Source organism: Bidens hawaiensis, unplaced genomic scaffold, assembly GCF_021521415.1.
Source record: "Bidens hawaiensis isolate Kalapana, Puna unplaced genomic scaffold, B.hawaiensis_p1.1 tig00020515_1, whole genome shotgun sequence".
NCBI classification, from domain to species: Eukaryota; Viridiplantae; Streptophyta; class Magnoliopsida; order Asterales; family Asteraceae; genus Bidens; species Bidens hawaiensis.
Genome location: NW_027493134.1, coordinates 124,362 through 148,148, shown reverse-complemented (window position 1 = coordinate 148,148; position 23,787 = coordinate 124,362). Strand labels below are relative to the sequence as shown.

The window sequence follows — 23,787 nt, the reverse complement described above, 5'->3', positions numbered from 1 at the left end:
TGACAGCTGCCAATGAAAGGCGGACAACTCAGCAATACCCATGTGCTACCACGTGATTGCACATGGGTCAGGTGAAATACCTGGGTCAGAGAATAATCAATGAAAAAGCACCAGGTGTCCTAAGGACACGTGGCGCAAAGCAACAGGAGGAGGCCAAAAAGGCCCTAATGGGATCTGAGCCCAATCATTGGAAACCCTAGCACTATAAATACCACACCACCTCCACAAGGAGAGGGGGTGAAAACAGTAAGCAAGAAAATACATTCCAATTCATTACTCACTCTCAGATTATTATTATCTCCTACAATCTCTTATTCTCACACCGGAGGGTTACCCCAAAGAGGACCCCTCTGTCCCTTTTTGAGGGGTAAGTTCACGGTGCTGCTCGTTTTGTAGGTGGAAGAACTCATACTCCAGAGAACCATCGGTGAAATAGCATACTCATACCCGAGGAAAGTTGATCGTCTACCAGTGAGCCGATCCACGTTTCTTCATTGGCGCCATCACCTGTTACAACGGCAACAAAATCTCATCAGTTCTCTCTAAAAAAAATTTTTCACCATGGTTTCTGGTGTTCGTAACAGCGATCAAGTTCTGGAGGATATTGAGCGTGAGGATGTTAATGAGGGACAGCAGTTTCTGAGGGTGCCGCGTGATTCTGCGCGCACCACCAGTAACCATCCCTTCATCACAACTCCTCATAGCCAGACTGAAACTCCTCCAGACGATCTCACGTTCCAAAATCTTACCGGCGCGAAACAAAAAGGACCAATGGGTCCAGAAGATGAAACCAATGACCCTAAAGAATGGCTCATAAACGAGCAACGACGTCTAATGGACAAGTACAATGAGCTGGTCAAACACAAAAAGTTAGCCGACTTAACACAAAGGCTAGCGTTTGATAAGCAAACCATTCAAGGAACAACAAAAAGGGCACGCGCGCCGGAAGATGGTCACTCTGTTCACACTGAACACGCTGAGTTTAGTGATGAAGAAGTGCACAGCATGAGGAAGACGCGAGATACTCATGCAGGAGGCTCACAGCTCCGCGCGCACATCAACATGGCGCCTGGAGTCAAAGCCGATATGGATTTGTACACACCGTACAGCCCACCAGTGAGAGGGCAAGTGGACGTAACCACACCATACAGGCCAGCCATCTTGGTGAAGCATTCAAAATTCACTGAGCGCATCGCGAAGGCTCCCATTCAGCACAAAACCAAGATGCCAAGTGGTTTGGGCAAGTACGACGGCACAACAGATCCAGACGATTTCTTACAAGGTTTTTATAACACTGGAAACCTAGAAAGCTGGACGATGCCAACATGGTGTCACATGTTTGCTCGCTGCCTTACGGGCGCGGCGCGTGTCTGGTTCGAAAGCTTGCCGACTGGACAAATCGATGGGTTCGAAGAGCTGTTGGAAAAGTTCCAAGCTCACTTCGTACAGCAGCGCAGACACACGCGCGACTCTGATGACATCATGCATTGCGTGCGCAGGAATGATGAAACGATTGAAGACTACATAACTCGTTTCAATCAGGAATCTCTTGCCATTGGAGGTATCACTGAGCAACTCTTGCGCGTGGCCTTTATACAAGGTGCGCGCAGTGATCAACTCCGCAGAGCTCTCGTGAGCAGAGATGGCATGCCAACCACTTGGGCTAAGCTAATGGAAGCATCGCAAGTCTTCGCGCGAAATGAAAAACAAATTGCCCAAGATAGAGCAAGAGAAAGAGGGCATCAAGCAGAGGCACCGCGCAACAACGAAAGAAGGGGCAAACAAAACTCTGTATGGTCCAGGTTGCAACAAACCAGTTTTTCTCCCGCAGAAAAGCAGGCGCAACCAAGCTCACCCCAGCCCTAAAAAGACATTCGTAATCGCGGAGAGGGTGACAAGAGGGAAGGTGGCAGAGATCCTAACAGACCTCTACCAAGAATATGGACTCCCCTCACTAAAACGCCTTCACAAGTGTTAAGCACTGAGAATGTCCAGTTCAAAAGCCCCAAGCCACTACACTATAAGGGACCATCAAACAGTGGCAAGTATTGTGAGTTTCACAAGTCCATAGGGCACAACACCGATGCATGCCACCATCTGAAGGATGCAATTGAAAAAGATGTGAAATCAGGCAAGTTGGCTCACCTGGTGAAAAACCCAAGACCAGAAAATGAACAACCAGAAGGAGCCCCAGCCAACAAAAAGTTCAAAAGAATCTGTGTAGCCGAGGGAGGAAGGCAAGGGCAACGATCGAGAAAGAGAAGCGCGCAAGTCCAAGGAGATTGGCGCGAGCAACAAGTAATCTTCCCAAGAATCAGGGGAGGCCCTTCTATCAGCAGTCCTCTAGTCATCACTACACACATTGCTCATTATGAAGTGTCAAAAGTCCTGGTGGACACTGGCAGTGAATCAGACATCATGTATGAGCAATGTTTCAGGAAGTTGGATCCAGCAGACCAAGCAAGGCTCGAAATTGTGAATGCACCAATCTCTGGTGTTTCAAACGAAATCATTCACCCCCTAGGTCAAATACAATTTGAACTAACTATGGGGGATGAGAAACACAAGCGAGCCGAAATTGTCAACTTCTTGGTCTTGCCCACCACTTCATGCCACAATATGATCTTGGGTAGAGGAACGATTGCCCAATTCAACGCCATACCGTCGCCAGCGCACGGCACGTTGGGGTTCCCAACACCAACAGGTGTAACGTTCGTATACCGAGATCATTTGTGCGCAGTGACAAGTACACCGCGGGAAGGGAGAATGAAACTTCCAATGGCAGACAACGCGCCAGAGGAATGGATTCTCAACCCAAAATTCCCAGAGCAAACAATCACAATTGGAGCTACGATATCAGACGACACGAGGTTGAGAATGAAAAGATTGCTCACAACATATATGTCGGTCTTCGCGTGGCAACACTCTGATATGACTGGGGTTCCGCGAGACCTGGCGCAACATTCTCTCAACACGTTCAAGTCTGTAGAGCCAATTGCTCAAAAGAAGAGAGTCATGGGGGATGAGAAGGCGAAGGCCATGAATGAGCAAGTTGAGGATCTACTGCGCGCAAACATCATCCGCCCGATACGATACCAGATATGGGTAGCCAATCCTGTGATGGTAAAGAAGAGCAACGGGTCATGGAGGATGTGCATTGACTTCAAGGACCTCAACAAAGCATGTCCAAAAGATTGTTACCCCCTCCCAAACATCGACGCAAAGGTGGACTCGGTGGCGCCATTCAAGTTCAAATGTTTCCTGGATGCCTACAAGGGCTATCACCAAATTCAAATGGCACCACAAGATGAGGACAAGACTGCCTTCAGAATCGACAAGGGTGTTTTTTGTTACACAAAAATGCCCTTTGGTTTGAAGAATGCAGGAGCCACCTACCAAAGACTTATGGATGCTGTTTTCAACGAGCAAATTGGAAGAAACCTAGAAGTCTACGTGGATGATTTGGTGATTAAAAGCAGGGAGGAAAAACAAATGCTCAAAGACATCGAAGAAACCCTTTCGCGCCTAAAGGAAGTAAACATGAAGCTCAACCCGAGCAAATGCACTTTCGGCGTACAAGAGGGGAAATTTCTAGGTGTAATGGTCACCAAGGATGGGTTCAAGGTGAACCCAGAGAAGGTGGAGGCCTTCCTTGACATGCCCTCGCCATCCACCATGAAAGAAGTTCAAAAGTTGAATGGTAGATTGGTATCAATCAACAGGTTCCTAGCGAACCATGCAAGCAAATCTACCCCATTCGTTAACACATTGAGAAATTGCCTAAAAAAAAGCCAATTCAAGTGGACGCCTGAGGCTGAGCAAGCTTTCAATGAGATAAAAGAATGTCTGATAAATCTGCCCTCGCTCACAGCTCCACTTCCTGGCGAAACTCTAACATTGTTCCTGTCAGCAGGAGAACGCGCCATCGGCGCAGTGTTGTAGGTGGATCGCAAGGGAATCCAAACACCGATATATTATGTGAGTCGGGTGCTGACAGATCCTGAGACGCGCTACTCCATCATGGAAAAGTTAGTTTTGTCACTAACACACGCGTCGCGCAAGCTTCATAGATATTTCAATGGTCATCCTATTGAAGTTCTGACTGGTTACAACATCCAGCAAGTCTTGCGGCGTCCCGCGCTCTCAGGAAGGCTGACAAAATGGGCGCTGGAATTAGGAGAGCACACGATCGCCTATAAGCCCCGTCCAGCAATAAAGGGACAAGTCTTAGCTGATTTCATCGCAGAAATCCCTGAAGGAAAAATTGAAGAGGCCCAGCGCGAGGTAGATCCTCCGCGAGCCAATGATGAAGAGAATGTTTGGAGATTATTCACTGATGGAGCTTCAAACAACGAAGGGTCCGGCGCAGGCCTCAAACTGGTGGATCCAGAAAATCATGAGTATACTTATGCAATCAGGTTGGATTTCAAGAGCACCAACAATGAAGCTGAGTATGAAGCCCTGCTAGCTGGCCTGCGCATCGCGCACAAATTCGTAGTTAAAAAGCTAGAGGCCCATGTTGATTCATACTTGGTAGCAGCACAGGTCAATGGCCTTTATGATGCCAAGGAGAACACCATGCCTCTGTATCTAGAGCAGGCGAAAAAGCTCATCGAGCAATTTGACTTCTTCAGAATCATACATATTCCGCGCAGTGAAAACAAGTCTGCTGACGCGCTGAGTAAGATGGCATCAACCAGCTTCGATCACTTTGGCAAAGATGTCAGGGTAGAAGTAATGAGCAACCCGTCGGTGGGAGCGAAGTCTGTCCTGGTAATTCATACAACCCCTTCATCATGGATAACTCCAATTATGGAATTCTTGAAGGAGGGAAAGGTACCGGACGATCGCGCGCAGGCGAGAAAGATAAGACACAAGTCGCAGAACTATGAACTGCTTGATGGTACATTATATTGACGCTCTTATCTTGGACCACTCATGAAATGCCTAGATGCTGAGGAAGCAAGCTATGTGATCAGAGAGATACACGAAGGAATCTGTGGAATACATGCTGGCCCGCGCATGGTGGTTGCCAAGGCAATGAGCGCAGGTTACTATTGGCCAGGCATGTACTTGGACGCGTTAAAAGAGATCCAAAAATGCAAAGCGTGTCAGAGCTATGCGCCAAACACCATGCGGCCAAAGAACAACTTGATTCCGGTGACCTCCGCATGGCCTTTCCACAAATGGGCAATCGATATTGTGGGTCCCCTACCGCAAGCGCAAGGGCGAGTAAAATTTTTGGTAGTGGCAGTAGACTATTTCACAAAATGGGTTGAAGCCAAGCCACTAGCAAAAATCACAGCCGAGGCGATGAAGCAGTTTATTTGGAGCCACATCATATGCCGTTTTGGCCTTCCCATGGAAATTGTGAGCGACAATGGCAAACAATTCACTGACAGGAAGATATCCAGCTGGCTCAAGGAATTGCGCATCAACCAAATTTTCACTTCAGTATACCACCCTCAGGGGAATGGCCAAGAGGTATGTACCCGCCTCAACATCGAGCGAGGCGGGTCAACCCACAAGATATAGACAAGAGGCTTGAAATCAAGATATTATGAAGGCACAAAGCCAAAACCTATGTGCATGGCGCATATCACATATGCTCACGCATATCACATATGCTTATGCATCACATATGCTCACGCGTATCACATGCTCACGCACCATATATGCTCACGCATATCACATCTGCGCGTGGCGCATCCGCGCATGGCACATATCACATGCTCACGCACCATACATGCTCACGCATATCACATCTGCGCGTGGCGCATCCGCGCGTGACGCATATTACATATGCCTGTGCATATCACATCTGCGCATGAAACATCTGCGCGTGAGAATAAAGAGAAGACCTCGCGCACCCTCAGGATAGGCGCATATCACACGTGCACATAATCAACCTCGTCCTTATCCAAATCAGGATAAGGACAACCTTGATTGTGCTCGTCAGCAACCTTCCAGAAGGTATCCTTTAAGGAATAAGAATATGCTGATGTTGACAGCTGCCAATGAAAGGCGGACAACTCAGCAATACCCATGTGCTACCACGTGATTGCACATGGGTCAGGTGAAATACCTGGGTCAGAGAATAATCAATGAAAAAGCACCAGGTGTCCTAAGGACACGTGGCGCAAAGCAACAGGAGGAGGCCAAAAAGGCCCTAATGGGATCTGAGCCCAATCATTGGAAACCCTAGCACTATAAATACCACACCACCTCCACAAGGAGAGGGGGTGAAAACAGTAAGCAAGAAAATACATTCCAATTCATTACTCACTCTCAGATTATTATTATCTCCTACAATCTCTTATTCTCACACCGGAGGGTTACCCCAAAGAGGACCCCTCTGTCCCTTTCTGAGGGGTAAGTTCACGGTGCTGCTCGTTTTGTAGGTGGAAGAACTCATACTCCGGAGAACCATCGGTGAAATAGCATACTCATACCCGAGGAAAGTTGATCGTCTACCAGTGAGCCGATCCACGTTTCTTCAAAGCTCACAGGTAGACCCAAACCCGACACATTTATCTAAACTCAAGCCTGTTAATGCACACCCTAAACATGAATATGGATCTTGAAATAGTTATTGTAATAACAAATCTATATTAAAATTCTTCCATTAAAAAAAAAACAGTTCCAACTATCATGGGCATGTCTATAAAAAGTTTGACTCGTTCGTATTTACACCTCTTCAACACAATTTGCACCAAAAAATCAAGAGAAAACGTTGACTTCTCTGTAAGTCAAACCTAGTTCTCAACATACATCATGGACATGAATCTTGAAATGATAAATTCCCAATTTTCAAGGAAAATAAACTAATGAGATTAGAAATAAGGTATACATATATGAAAAACAACCATTTCTAATTTCTTTCTTTCTTTCTTTCATCAAATTGTTTTGTTATAATCTTCAACTCTTACTTACTATTAATAATTGATGAAGGCATTAATTAAACCTCTGTTTCTCATATGAAGGCATTAATTAAACTATATCTTTAGCATAGCTTGATTGGGAAAGTGTAATAATGAGCTGACATGTTGGTTTCTCTTTACCTTTTATCCACATAGCTTATTGTAATTAGCCATTTTCATTTGACCATCTGATCATGTTTTATACATTACAACCTTTCTAATTTCTAATACTATGTAAACTTTAAAGATTCAAAAGTTTTTCATTGGCATGACAAAATCAAATACATATATACATATATCTCTTTTAAGTATGGTAAGTAAATTTCTACTGGTAAGGTTTACAAAGAATGCAATTATAACAATATTTTAAAGCTAATATGAATAAGTGTGTTACCTCAGTTTCTACAAATGTCAAGTATTTTCAGATCCCTGTGATATATAACTTCATTTAGTCGCATTCTCAACGAAGTTCATTGCTGACATGTCATTTGCATTCTTACTGTGCAACAACAACAACAGTAAGCCTTCAATTTGATTGTCGTCTAAGAACCGTTGATACGAAGGAGCGGGACAATCTTCAGTGAATTTAATCCACATTGAGTAGAAGAGTTTATCCAATGAATTGCTGAAAGGTCAATATATTAGTTAAGAAAACCAGAAGACGTGTCTATTATAGGGTGTTAAACGGGTCGTGTTTGTTGGTTGAACCTGAAAACAGCCCGAACCCCAAAATCATGTAAGACCCTTGAACCCCAACACGACCTACATATCCGTAGATTGACCCGAACACAACCTTTTTGATTTGAAAGTTTTTTTATTATTTTTAATTGTTTTCACATTATAACACTTTAAATTTACATTTTTACAACATGTAACACAAATTTATATAAAACAGTTACATTTTCATTAAAAAATCTTATAACAATTTCCTTCTTATTTTTGAATTTTAGCATAAAATACCCAACCAATTTAAATTATTACATAAAGCAATTTCAAAAATAAAATTAAAATAGTTGGGTTAAACGGGTCAACCCACAAACCCGCCAGGTTGACCTGAACCGAAACCGTTTGTACGAAACCCGAAATCACGAATTTTGTGTTAGGCTTGAATGCATGATATTACAACTTTCAAGGTGGATTTTATGCATCAAAATTCAAAAACTTGATTAATCGAATTCATCACTGCAAAACATGTCTTTTTTGGAATATAAGTTTTGTTTTATGACTTATGAACTTTCAGTTAGAACAACATAAATTACCCAGAATAACAAAGAAAGCAAGCCAATGTAGAAAGGAACAGAAACAACTGTAGGTAACCCTATAAACAATGCATCCAATATTTGTGCTGGTATTTATGCACAAACGTAACATACAAATTAGCTACCAATCAATAATCCAACACCAAGAGAAGCAAACTGATGAGATTAATGACATAAGGAAGTCAAATCCGTTGTTGACAAATGATCAAACACCTGGTGCGCATACCTGAATATGAAGGATAAATGTATCTAGAAGAGGTTACACAACTCAAAACCCATGTTTGGGTTACAGATCTGATTATCCGGTGAGATTGAGCATCAAAGACAGTAGCTCTCCATTTAAACTTATGTAATTGAGCGATCAAAAACGATAATCACCGAATGGAAATTGAAAAATAGCTATAACTAAGCAAAGATGAGGAAGGAGAGGCGGCTGTGAGATGGTTTAGTGTTTGGGGAAAGAAGAAAGGGTTATAAAGCTGCCATAACCTGTGTAAGGGTATCCGGGTTTGGAAACCCATGAGACCCGCGAAAATTAAAGCATAAACGGGTTAAAACCGGGTTAAATTAATAGGATTGTTATCGGTAACGAAATTGAAAGTTGGGATTGTCATGAACCATATTGTTATTTGGGATTATTATTGGCCAATACTCAATAGTTTGGATTAATAAAATCAAATTTTCTATTTTCTTAATTCCTTTTTACGTGGGGGTTTTAACCTTACGACTTGGTTTTTGTTTTCTACAATAGTGTTATACATTTCGGTCTAAATTTTGTTATTTCGAGTTTTAACGAGCAGTAAACGTGCACGGCTCAATACTAGTTATATAATGATATTTATGTCTTAAAATTAAAAGTATTTTGCAACATATTATATTTTTTTGTGTACATATTGTGTTGACCTAATAATACAATGACTTTCATTTTCATTAACAGTAGTTCTTAGTGATAAAAGGCACAAAAGCACATAGTTCCTTTGGGAGCACATAATGTACACCTGAATACGATAAAATATGCACATGTTTATCCTTGGCTTCCAATAACTTTTATGGTAGCATGGTTCGAAAGAAACAAGTTATATGTTATGTATTTTAAATATAGAACTTACAGCCCCTATGTAGCTTTAAACTACTGCCCAAATCAACTCAAACGAATGCTCATTCCAAGAGAAGCAAGTGCTCATTCGAGAAATGAACACGGAAAATGAAGGAAATTTCGTAAGAACATTTGCGAAAGCTTGTACTCGGTGATGCTTGAATACTACATAGCATCTTTGATGCCAACCATCGGTGTTTTATGCACGAATGAACGGAAAGGTGCCCGTCCTCTTGCTCTATTTATTATTCCATAATTAGCTGTCTATGACGATTGAGATCTTGTAGATACGTTGCAGACGTATAACCTTCCAAATCACAACCATCTAAAATGATCGATCTCCCATCAAATGTATTTTGTCTCAATTCCATGGTCGGGCCCTCTGCCGTTAGTATTTGAACCACTCGTTTCATATTTGGGCGCATGTCTGGCGTGTGATGAATACACGCTGAAGCAACCACAACGGCCCGTTTTACCTCATTAAGTTCATAGAGGTTTCCTAATTTTGGATCCACAAGTTCCGTTAGATTACCTTGCTCAAGTAATGGTTTTGCCTGTGAAACGTAAATATTTAACATTTTGTAGCAATCTTCAAAGATTGTCAGTTTTTTGGTACATATATGAGACAAACGAGGTTGGGTAATATGTTAAAACGAATATATTCTGATATTTGTTAACATCAACTAGTTTTGTCCTACATTTTAGTTTTTGTATATAATTATTATTAAAACTAAGTTAGTATTATGATAATAATTTATTTTGTAAAATCTTTTATGCTTTGTGAAGAAAACAAATACACTTAGATAATCCATTTGACACATTCGATAGGTTTTTGTTGTTTAGCTGAATAATATTTTACCTATGTGGCATGTTAACGTTAAAATAAGACAAATCAACTTATTTATACTAAACAGGTCGAAATTCGTACATACCCATATAACAAGGCTTTGTCTACGTGAATCAACAGCACAACGGCCTGTGATAAGCTCGAGTAGAAGAACGCCAAAAGCGAATACATCAGTTTTTTCATCGATTACTCCATGCATGAAATACTCTGGAGCCATATATCTAAAAAAAGATTTAAATTTATAAAATGACATTAACAGAATTGTTATTGGCTACGTGTAAAAGAATAACTTGATCAAAGTTTTAGTACCCGAAAGTCCCCTCAACGGGTGATACTATTTGTTGAGCCCACCTTTCTGGGAGCCATTTTGCTAGACCAAAATCCGATATCTAATCAAATGTATATTACCAAATGTTACATAGTAGAAAAATATGAAAGTGTTGATTGATGTAGTGTAAGTGTGTAACATAGAAACTAGCCTGTGGTTCATAATCTTTGACTAATAAAATGTTTGAGGCTGTGATATCCCGATGTATTATACGTTTGCTACATTCATAATGGAGATACTGCAAACCTTCTGCAATCCCAACAGCAATCTTAAACCTTATATTCCAGTCTAAGTTCTCTTCTGAAGCTGCAAATCAAAATGATTTGAAGTTAATATAAAGCCGTTGAAGAGCTTAGAGCTATTAGTGTAACTTAATGAGATATTATTTGCCTCTCAAAAAAATAAAATAAATTTAAAATTCACTTCTATATTATATAGCCCCACTATTGAGCGCGTGACAATTTGTCTAGTTATTTAATTAGCCCCACTATTATATTTTATGGTTCCGGAGTATTTCATGAATTATGTAATTGACAAACATACATATAGCATGTAACTCTTATTATCCTTTTTACAAAATATCATATCATTAAACTATTAAATAGAATATATATATATATATACAAACATACATATAGCATGTAACTCTTATTATCCTTTTTACAAAATATCATATCATTAAACTATTAAATAGAATATATATATATATATATATATATATATATATTAGTTTCATTATATAACTCTAAAAAACTTAAAAACTTTAAGAACTCTTAACAACCAACAGTTTTTTTTGAAATTTATATATGTATGATTATTATTATTATTATTATTATTATTATTATTATTATTGTTAGAGAGTAGTTTTGTCATGTTTTTAAAACAATTTTTTGATTACATATGTAAATCACAAGTTTACACGTACATGTGCAAAATTTATGTAATAACAAATTTACATATGTATAAAAAAATATAGATGTGTGTAAAAAATAATTTTCATAATTGTAATCGCAAACATAGATATAAAAAGTGATAAAACTACACTTAAATAATATTAACATACAAAAAAATTTATAAAAAACGTTAGTCATTACGAGTTTCTTTAACTTCTTAAATAATTTAAGAGTTCTGTAATGATACTCATCATCATATATATATATATATATATATATATATATATATATAATTTTAGAGTTCTGTAATGATACTCATCATATATATAGAGAATGCATAGAATGAAACCCATTTGAGTTAAGCAACCCCTTAAAAACCCTATGCAACATCGTTAAATTTACATATATTTTCTGGAGAGAGAAAAAGTTAAATTTACTTTTACATTTTTTATTAACTTTAATTATAGAATATAAGATTCAAACTTAATTAAAAATATGTTGTTAAGAATGAGTTTGTGAAGTTTCTCAACTCATGTTGGTTTTTATTTTATCCTAACCCTATACATTATATGAAGATGAGATTTGATATACAACTTTTACACATGAGACATTACACTTTAATTTCGAACTACGCTAACAATAACTATTATAGTTTATTTTGGTGTAGTGTAAAGTAATTAATTATAATTACTCTAATTTAAATATATAACGTAATAATAATTACATTAATGTGTCGCATAATTGTTCTAAAGGTTCTTACTTTTAATGTTAAGAGACTTGTGTTGGGGGGGGGGGGATTAGCATACAAACTAAAAACGGCTAACTATACGAATTAAGTATTATAATTGTATATACAGGTAGTGTAATTTTGTAATTAAATCGTAGTACAAGTACACTATGTTGTAATCACGCTACACCATAATTACACAATGCTTTATATATAATTACACTACTTGATTCGTACAATTAACACGTTAATTTAATTTGTATTTGATCCAAACCCTATATATATATGTGTGTGTGTAGGTATGGTTTATAGTATCAACTTTTACTATAACTTGAGATATAGTTGGATAAGATTTGTATAGCTATTTAACTATATCTTTATATGTTGCTAATTAATAATACATAATACGCATGAGGGGTTTCACGTATAATAACTTAAAGTTGTTGTTTCTTACCATGCAATACGTTTGCAAGGCTACCATGAGGCGCAAATTGTAAGACAAGGTGCAAATCAATATCAGAATTGAAACCGATCAACTTAGCAGCATTTGGATGGTTGATATGTGCGATGATCCCAAGTTCGGTTAAGAAATCCCCAACCCTATCTTCGTCCTTTTTCTCTTTCTTTGTTATCTTTTTGACCGCCACAATTTGACCGTTGGGTAAACGTCCTTTGTACACTTCCGCGTGACCACCTTTTCCGAGCAAGTTGTCTAGATATATAGATCATAAAAGAAAACGGTGAGTTATGGTTGAAAGCTACGTTCTCTCATAGTGAGGGACTGTTCAGTTGTTCTATAAAACTGTAGGGACTCAAAAAGGTAAACTATCTTGTTGTTTATGGGTGATGATTAATGAAACATGCTCACATGGTGCATATTGGCCATGTACATTTATATGATGGGATTGAAGATAATTGATGTATAGAACATGTGGGGTTTTTTGGACAACTCTGCATACAAAAGTCAGAATTTCTAAGCATCATAAATGTGCCGACTCATATGAAATTGAGTTCGCTGTTTACGTATTTTATGTTGTTTTTAATGTATAAAATGAAGATTATATAAATAATAGATTAGTTTATACACGTTTAAGCTGACGTGCCTAGTTAAAGCCAATATATGAAACTCAAAGCTCGAGTTCGTTTGTTTAAAGAACTTCAATATAAGCTAGATCACGGATTAGACTTTGTTAATAGCTTGATGTTAAACTGTTAGCAAATTAATCTCGAGTGGCTCATAAGTAAATTTACACCTATTCTTGGATGGAGTCTAAAAATTTGAGGTGACTAATATAAACATCCTAAGTGCTCCTGAGTCCTAAGATACTGATGTATATAATAATTTTAGTTTACAACAAGTAACTCGTGTTTCATTGTTTAAGCCATGATTATTTCGTATATGAAAAGAATTCACAATATTATATATAACTAAAAATTAATTTTGTTCTAAAACAACCTACACTTAAATATGTTTGTGCAGTAAAATCTGTAACCTTATTAAAGTTACTTTTAATTAGATAAACCCAAGTATGGGCTACTTTGAATAGATCGATCTCTACTATATCAAATATAACTAGTAAACTAAATCATAAAATAAAATAAGATAATGTAAAAAACATATTTTGATTTTATAAAAAAAAATAAATTCAGATAACTATTAAGGGACAACGCAAATAAATTGTCATGAAAGTAGGGTGCAACTACTTGCAAGCTAGAGTGAAATGTGAAGTGACACAAAACCTGGATTTGATTACTACATATGCTCTTCTACCGGTTCAACTGTCAATTTTTGTCAACTCCTCTTGATCCCACGTATAATATAAAATATTATATATATTTGTTTCAAATGAAAATAGTGTATATATATATAATTTTTAGGGGAAGGTTCATGTGTATTTTAATCTTAACATGAGAACGTTAGAAATAATACCAATTTATAAAAAAAACGAGAACGTAAGAAACAATATCAACAACATATCAATCTACATAAACAATAATTTATAATAACAAAGAAAAAAACCTAAAAATTAAAATAAAAGAATCAAAATCAAGAATAAAATAATAACAGCAAATACCAACAAATACTTATATCAGCAAAAAAGAAGAAATATAATAATAACAACAAAATATAAATAAGTAAATACATATAAATTAGCAACTACGAACAAAAAATAACATCAAACACTTATAAAACCTAATAATAACAGCAAATTGGTTCTCACTGTTTTCATGTTAAGAATAAAATGTATTTGATCCTGTTTTTATAAATTTAACGTAAGTAATTATGTAATTAAATCATAGAGTAATTTGTAATTACTCTATGATGTAATTAAATAATTACTCTACTTGATTATCTCAATTAGCACGTTAATTTTATTTATACATTAACTAGTTTCTCATTAGGGGTGGGATCAAGTGAAAACTCCTCTTAAAGAGAAAACTTAAAAACTCATAAAAAACTATTTTTATTTATTTTTTTTTTAATTTTTTCTGAAGTTTCTTTTTTTTTTTCATTATTCTTATATGTTGTTATTGGTTCCAAAAAAAAATGCTTGTCGGTAACCTCGTCGGTGTAGTGCACATGTGTAATAGTGTGCATTGCATATATGCAAAAGTGTTGTATTGCATAGAATACAACACTATTGCATATATTTGATACACACTATTGTATATATGCAATATAAGACTAATACGCACATCGGATACACATTAGTACGTATGTGTAATACAGCATTAACGCGCATGTGCACTACATCGACTTTTATTTTATTATTATTATTTTTTCATATAATACGATACTATTACACATACATAATACATAAATATTGAATATATGCAATTAAACACTATTGAACTTAAAAATACATAATAATACATATGTGTAATACAACGGTATCACACAATAATACATATGTGCATCACAGCGAGTTTTTTTGTATTATTTTTTTTATTTTTTTCGAGTGACGGGTAAGAAAATATAAGAATAAATGAATAATGGCAAAAACAGAATTATTTTTAATTAAAAATAACTCTTTAAGAGTTTTTAAGTTTTCTCTCAAAAGATGAATTTGCTCTTGATCCTCTCCATATATATATATATATATATATATATATATATATATATATATATATATATATATATATATATATTGTAATAGTGCATTATTAAATATCATATATATTTGTTCATATTTTTAAAACAATTCATGTTTAAAAATATATAAATATTTTAATAACAGATGAATAAACTAGTTGTCTATTTCTAAATCTTACTAATATATTAAAGCAAGATATTTCTCTTCACATGTCTTTATTCTAGCCTATCCATATAGGATTCTATGTAATCACATTTCCATATCAATAATTTCTATATATTCATAATTATTTTTAATGCACTAAATTAAAATAAGCATTCCAATCCAATTAAATTCAATTAATTCTGCAATTAAATATATTTATTCAAATTAATGCAATTAACTCCAGGATTAAGTCTATTTATTCCAATTAATAACCACATTGTTAATGATTTAATTTACTCTTGAGGAAAGAAGAAGAGCCGGTGAATTGTGATCAAACCGAATCTTCTTTAAGTTTTATTTATTTATTTATTATGAAATGACATGAAAATTGCTATAAAAATATAGATATCTCTGAAAATTATTTATAAAAAACATTATAAAAGAAAAAAGAAAAAATGTTCTTTAGAACAATTAGGAACATTTAAAAAAATTAAATAAAGCTATTTACAAAGAAATTTTCGAAAACTTAATGTGATACAGTTTAAAGTTGGTATGTATTTGTAAACTTAGTTTTCAATTAATATTACAAAATCTTTTACTAATATGTATTTTTTTCAGGTTTAATGGTTCATTTATGTTATATTATTTCTTATTCATTGCATTGTTTATTTATAAAGTATTTTCTTTGTATGTTATAGATATAGTTTATATTTTATATTGTTTGTTGATATGTTTTCCACCCGTGTGTAACACGGGCTATTATCCTAGTATGTTATATGTATTCACGGTGAATAGTGCGTTTATTGATGCATAAATGTGTTAATCAGTAAATAAACTTAGCCGTTCATAAAAAAAGTAAATAAATTGTTTTTAAGGATTTTTAAATATTTATTGATTTTCATTTTAATTCATAGTTCACAAAAGAGCAGGATGTTAATAAAAGTAAATGGGAATTAAAAGACTATAGGAGAACTGAAGAAACACTAAGTGAACCCACGGGCAGATTATAGATAATTTGGGGGTTAAGTAATGTTTCCCACGAGGATGAGGTCCAGCAGAGAAGGTTGTTCTTCAGGGGACCTGCAAAACAGACACCGTAAGCTCGTCACTGAGAATGGGGGGTTCCTCCTTGTGACCACCCTCCGGCGTGAGAATCAGACTAGATTGCTCTGAATATAAGTGTATATTAAGAGATTGCTAGATAAGATTGAGATATCAGATGATGTCCTTACCATTCCAAGGTGTTAGAGTATTTATAGCCGAAGGTAGGTTTCCCAGAAGGTACAGTCGGCTGAATAGTATTCCTGTTCTACCAACAGTGGACTACGCACAAGCCATGCTGGTTGGTGGGTAGGCTACGGCCAACAGTAAAGGTCGGCTGTATACTGTTCCTTTACTGCCGGCTACGCACTGTTCCACCAACTGTAGGCTGCGCACGTCCCATCGTAAGGGTTGGTGAGTAGGCAGCGGCTAATAGTGACAAACAGTACTAGAGGGGTGCTCCTCCTCGTATTGTTGTCGGTGAGCTGTCACCCTGTGATTGGTTCATGGGCTGCTCTGGTCAAATTGTCTGTTCCGTCCATACCTTAGTAGGTATAGTACGAAAGACCTTCCAGAAGCATACGGACTGGCTCATTTATGCGGGAGTATTCCCGCCTTGCTCATTCCTTCATGTAACTACTGAAGTAGCGAATGCCTTGTGCGTGTAGCCTTGCTGTTAGTGCGGGTAGCCTTCCCTGATGGCTTGTATCCGCAGCTGCGGGAACAGGCGGGGTACTTCGCCATTGGGAGGCTTTCCCTGCGGGTACAGCTGGCATACTGCGCGTAAGGTTCTCTGAGCATGGTGGGTCCTGCTGGAGCAGTTGGTCATTGCGCAGACGTCCCTATTCAAGGTGAGTCTTGCGGGTCCAACTGGGCTCTGCTGGGACCTACCTCTTCAAGTCCCCCCAGTCCAATGTTCTTCTCATGAATTATTAATAAGTGAGGTGAACTTTTGGACTTACAATGAGTTTTTTGAAAAGGGTTTAGTTTTTAGGTTTTCCGTGGTGATTCTTCCCGCGGTTTTCCTGATGTCACGCAGAAATTCCCGACTTTTCTGCTTGATCTTTGGGTGTGAGGCGGGTAGGTTTGTAACCTCCTCGTACGTCAGGAGCGTTGAGTCCCACTTGTGTGGATTCTCCGTGGGGTTTTGGTAGTTTACAACATACTGATCAATTATGCTAAAACCACCAATCCCATCATGGAGTTTCGAACAATATAGTTCTCGACGTTCCCGTCATGCGGGGATGTTATTCCCGTTTCCGCCAGCATGGCCCAGAAGATCCTTCTTGGTTTGAATTCCCTGCAGAGTGCTAAGTATGTGAAGGGTTTTGCCTTGACACTGTACCCGCACTTGTCTTACGGTTACTTTGCTTCCAAGGTATTCCCGTCGTCAATTCCCTGCGGGTGCTAAGTATGTGAAGGGTTTTGCCTTTACACTGTACCCGCATCCGTCTTACGGTTACTTGGTTGCCGAGGAATTCTTGGCTTCAATTCCTTGCAGGTGCTAAGTATGTGAAGGGTTTTGCCTTAACACTGTACCCGCACCTGTCTTACAGTTACTTGGTTGCCAAGGTAAGGGGTATTTTCCCGCTTACTTTTGAATCTTTTTGAATTTTGAATTTTGAAATTCGAAGAGTTGGTGGAAAGATAAGAACAGTCCAAAACTCTGAAACGTCGTGCGACGGTTTCTTCTGACTGTGTCAGGTCGTGCAGGAAGTTATGGTGACGTGACAGTACATGGTCATTCCAGACGCTTTTTCAGGCGCGTGGGCGCGATTTTTCGGGCGCGTGGCCGCGAAATTAATGGTACGCGTCCTTTCAACAGCTGTTGCCAGCTTGCTTTTTGCCACGTGTCATAGTTTCATTGCACCTTCGATTTCTCTCTCTTCCGCATTAAATTCATCGCATTAATTGCGATTAGTATATAAAGGGGGAGAGGGTTCTTTGTAATCCACACTTTCATTCTTCTCTTCATCTTCTTTGCGATTTCCGGCGAATACTCACCTTTTCAGGCAAGCATTCTCCCGAAATCGTTTTCTTCTTTTACAAGATGTCTCGTGATCTCGAATCCACGACCGATGACAAGAGTACTGCTGGCGAGTGCCAGTGTGCTCTGCCTGGCGATCTGTATCGGTACGTCGTCAGGAAGTTCATGCTCGAGTCTCTCAAACCTGAGTTTCCTGAACCCCACCAGACGGTGTACGATGCCCCCAGAGGCAAGATCGGGGTTTATGCTGCATTCTTTGTTTATGGGAATCTTAGGTTCCCATTGACAAAGTTTGTTTACCGTGTCCTTGAGAGGCACGGTGTTCATTTGACCGAGTTGCACCCCATGGCGATCGCCAAGATTCGCCACTTCGAGTGGGTGTGCCGGATTTTGGGCATTGAGCCCTATGTTGACCGCCTGATGACCTTCTACACTTGGAGGTGCATCCAGGGGTGGTATACCCTGACAACCCGAATCAAGGGTTTGAAGATTTGCGCGACCGAGCGCAGTCTTCGCGCGTGGAAGCGGGAGTTCTTCTTCATCTCCGCTCGCGCCATCCCCCTTGCCATGAAGTTTAAGAATGGGCAAGCTCTCCCAAGCCTTCACGCCTCCAACTACCAGGAGGCGGAATGGTTCTCGAAGATATCTCGGGTCTAATCTCCGGTTTACCGGTTTGCGGAGTCCGGGATGGTGATGCTGGGGATGAGCCGGGTGTGGAAGGCTGCCGATGCGCAAAAGATCCCAATCGTCCTCGAATACGGTTCGAACTCTGTTCCTTACGGTATGATTTATTTCTTTTTGTTGATTCTGAATTTCTTCTAACTTCTTTCCTGTTTATTTCAGAGGGGAACGACTTGCAGTCGCTCCTGAACCCGCGGGAGGCTGACGGTCCCGCTCGGATGGGTACTCATGCTCTGGACGAGAACGAGTTGCCCATCCTAGAACAAACGGCGGATCGGTTCGTGGAGGTCTATCCGCAAGGCCATGAGATCCTTAGCGCCCGTCGGCCAGGTAAGGCGCTATTCGACCCTCGACCCCTCAATGTTGAAACCTCTGCTGGAATTCCTCTAATCGTATGTTCTGATGAGGAATCCGCAGATGGTCCTCCGTTGGTGCGGAAGAAGAAGGCTGCCGGCGGGAAGGGGAAGGAGAAGGTGGCCTCCACAGCCGATCCAGCGCCTCGGTCTGACTCGGAGACCGAGAGCGAAGAGGTGGCGGGGAATCCTGGTGGTGATAAGATCACCATTCCGGAGGCTGTGACAACTGTCACCGAAGAGCCCAGGATGACGACGGTGACCGGCGTGAAGAGGCCGGCTCCATCGGGTTCGTCCCCGCCTCTCCGTACCTTTAGGCTCAAGAAAACCCGTAAGTACAAACTTCCTTTATCTTTAGCTTCATAGTTTAATGTCATTTTAACACTTGTCTTCTTTACGCAGGCGTGGATGTTGACGCATTCCAGGGTGGAGCGCAGAGGAGTACCTCTCTGCCAATGACGGTAGGCTTGGTCAGCCTTCCTGAGGCGACGACCCAGGCGCCTGCGCCTGCATCCGCTGGTTCAGTTGCTCACTCCTTTGAGCCGACTGTTCCAGCTGTGATGACGTCACCGCCGGCTGTGAGTGCTATTTTTACAGCATCTTTCACCGAGCCGGCGGTTACTATTGCTGCGGATTCTGCAGCGGCCACCGCGGCGGCCGCCACCATGCCTCCTCCGTCATCGGCAACGACGACCGATCCTTCAGGTATGCATGGGGCGTATCGCCAAACCTTGCCACCTTCCCATCTGCCTGACCTCTTGGATGGATTTCCCTTGGGCTCAGGTGATGGGTTTGGCGGCTATCGGCCTGTTATTGACCCTACAGGTGCGTAGGGTTCTTTTGGCCTATTTTATATTTTTCAATCATCTTTTCCTAACTGCTCTTTGTGTTTTGCAGTGTCGGATTCCAATGAAGTGTATGTTCCACGATGGAACATTCGCCGAGGAACAACCCTTCGCACACCTGTGGAGTGCGTGGAGTGGGCTCGTCACGCTGCTCCCAGTGGTGCGTTGGGGGAAGCCATGGCTAGCTACCAGGAGGGTAGGCTAAGCAATGAGCTTCGGGTTCTCCTGGCCCGGATGCAGCCGCGCGTCGAGCTGCTTTGTCGTGAAAACGACAAGTTAAAAGCAGCTCGCCTTCAGGAAGTAGCTCAGGCGCGGGCTGTCCGGGAGGAGAATAGGAGGCTTTCCGCCGCGGCGGCGGAGAAGGAGAAGGCGTTCAAGGCCCTTGAAGTCGAGGTTCAGGCCCGTCTCGAGGCTCGCTCCAAGGCTGCCCAAGCTGTTAATGAACAGCTTCGGCTGGCTAAGGAGACTGCTAGGAACGCGACTGAAAGGGCCACCAAGGCTGAAGCTGTTGCTGAGCCTCTTCGCCTGGAGAATGAAGAGCTTAGAGCCAAATTAGAGGCTCTCCAGCAGGCTCATGATGCCTTGGCGATGGAGGACGCGAAGAAGCTCCAAGAGATCCTGGACCAGAGGGGCGTGCTTGACCACACTGAGCGGAAGCTAAAGGGCGTCGAAGAGGCTGCTGCAAAGGAAGTGTTGCTTGCCAACCTTAATAAAAGTGAAGCCGAACGCGCCTGTACCCAAGCTCAAGCCGCCCTCCAAGAAGCTCTGGTTGCCAAGGAATGGCTTCTTCGAGAAGCGTTGTCTCGGGTAAGTTTAACTTCATGTCTTCACGCTTTTCTTTGTAAATAGAAAAGGTTCTGATACTTGTATTTTTTTCTTTGTAGGTTGTGCATCGGGTCTTCTCAGAGACGTCTTACGACGATGCTATGAGCGCAGCCCTCAACGCTTCTCATGAGGATGGGGAAAAGGCCGGCTTCCTGCTTGGTCTAGGGTTCGTTGAGAAAGGCATCCCGCCTTCCAACTTCCCTTTGTACGATGTGGATACTGAAGCTATTTACGACCAAGCAGTGAACCAATATGCCGCCTTCCCGCATCCTGTGGTGGAGAAGGTGAACGAAGTCGCTGCTGCTGATGATGGGCTAGCTATTCTTAAAGCCTTCCTTGTACCACCACGCTCTACTGATGGAGCGGGTCCAAGTGGAAGTGGTCCTGAAGCTTGATTCTGAAGATCCCTTTCCACCATTAGCGTAGATTTTTGCTTTTGTATAGCTTTGTAATATTTGAATTTGATGAAATAAAGATTGTGTTTGTTCTTTGCCTTGTTTATCCTAGTATGTTATATGTATTCACGGTGAATAGTGCGTTTATTGATGCATAAATGTGTTAATCAGTAAATAAACTTAGCCGTTCATAAAAAAAAGTAAATAAATTGTTTTTAAGGATTTTTAAATATTTATTGATTTTCATTTTAATTCATAGTTCACAAAAGAGCAGGATGTTAATAAAAGTAAATGGGAATTAAAAGACTATAGGAGAACAAAAGTTGAATTACTAAAAGGTAACACAATCAACAAAACCTGCTGCTACTTTAATAAATTGCGCATGCCCTTGAGGCTAAAACAATATTCATTTCGATCCTCTCTTTAATTCCACAATATAGACCTGCTTCATTATTATATTAAAAGATTGTTGATATCTCTTACGGATTTTTCTCAGTATCTATGATAGCGTGCATATGGGGTTGCCTTTTGTATTGAGTTACCCGAGTAATCGGACTTTATTGATTAGTCGTTCAAACAAAAGATATCTCATTTGTTATTAATAAAATTAAACGCAAAAATTCAACTTCAATATTATTTTTAACTTCAGTTCAATTTAAAATCACCTTTCGTTTGTATTTATAATATTAATTTATCTAACTTCATTAAACTATATACCATTAACTATACAAAAAGATTGTCGTTTTAAAAAAGGAATTAACTATGAGTAACAATAAACATGAGTAACGGTTTCTTTAAATAAAGTTGCTCCCTCATGTTTGTGTGTCCCCACTTCAATCCAAAGAATTTTTTCCATGACAAGAAATAATTCTAAGTATTTAAATATTAATATAAAATTTAATAAATAAAATGTAAATTTTGTGGCATTAATTATCAGTAATATATAATGTTAGGATTGGAAATGTAAAATTGGACCACTATTTTTATAGAACTTAAAATAGAAATATGAATAATACCTCTAAAAATAAAATAGTTTGGCTGAATTTTTTGCACTCGAGTTGAATAATTCATCCCAGATACAACTCATATATTTTTATACATAGAAAAAGCATCAATCTAAGCCATACACACTTACATTGTAAAAAAAATGACTCGTTTAACCTACTTATCTAAAGATAGGTTGACGAGCCGACCTGTTTAACTAAACTAGTTACACAAGTCTGCTCATTCACGACCTAACAAATACTTTTAACCCAAGCACAGATCATATATCATATAGGTCAAATATGACAACCGAAAACCTGTAATTTGTGAAAGTACTTACCGGGGCAGAAGCCATTAGTCGCGGCTGCAAGTTCATGAAACGTGAAATTCCTCCATGAAGGTTTAGGCATAAAGAACTCATTAATGGAAGCATCGGAGCTATTATGCCTTCCCGGTTTCTTCATATTCATAAAACCCTTCCGTGAAAACTCGTACCCCGCCACCAACGGCCCCATCGAAAACCTCCGCTTGAAACTATCAATCAAATTCCTCCGCGGCACCCCATCGCCATTATCATAATCCGAACATGCTTCCAATACCCCTCGTGGAGACGATTGATCATCACTTTCCAAAGCTAATTCATCTGACTCCTTCCGGTTCATCAAACGACCGGAGAGTTTCCGGCGACCTGCACCCGAACAGAAAAGTGAATCATATGATAAATTCTTGAATTCAAAACTGATGAAACAGTTACCTTTCATTTTGAGTTGGAGTGGGATTTTTTTTTTCTTTTTCTGTTTGGTATTGAAGAAATGTTGAATTGAATATATGATGGCCTGAAGCTCCGACGACGGTGACGGTGGCGGTGACGAGAAAGGGGAGAGTTGAATGGCGGGGAGAGAGTAGGGGAATGTGTTGAGAGGTAGAGATTATTTGAAGAGTGTGAGGGGGGGAAGAAAACAATGCTGTTGTTTGTGTGGTGTAACCAAACTATTTCTCTATTTTTATACACCATTTTTCAGTTAAAAAATGGACATTGCTTTTATTATTATTATTATTAAATATTAATATATTATTATTATTATTTATTCACATTTAAAAATAACAAGTATTTATATATGTGTGTTGCGAGAGACCGCATTAAACGTGTTACATATTGGAAAGCTATCACGCAGCAGTGGGATGCCGGTTCGGTTCGTTAAAAGTGTAAAAGTTATATTTTTGTGGTTAAAGTTGAAAGGATAAAAGTTTTGTGAGAAAAGACTTTTAATTAAAAAAAATTAAGACAAAAAGTATTGCGAAAAAAGTTTAAAGGACAAAAGTTGCATTAGTAAAGTTGAGAGAAAACATAAATACGTTAAACTAAA

General features: G+C 39.2%; 1 protein-coding gene across 1 annotated transcript; it reads right to left on the bottom strand.

The window, feature by feature from the left end:
- Positions 1-9,517: 9,517 nt before the first annotated feature.
- Positions 9,518-23,181, bottom strand: LOC143560940 (receptor-like cytosolic serine/threonine-protein kinase RBK1). Its single transcript, XM_077049126.1, has 7 exons — positions 23,175-23,181; positions 22,761-23,108; positions 12,525-12,782; positions 10,602-10,756; positions 10,432-10,511; positions 10,208-10,343; positions 9,518-9,829 (listed from the first exon to the last, which is right to left on the bottom strand). Exons 1-7 carry the CDS (start codon positions 23,179-23,181, stop codon positions 9,521-9,523), a joined length of 1,293 nt encoding a protein of 430 aa, XP_076905241.1. The 3' UTR covers positions 9,518-9,520.
- Positions 23,182-23,787: the final 606 nt, after the last annotated feature.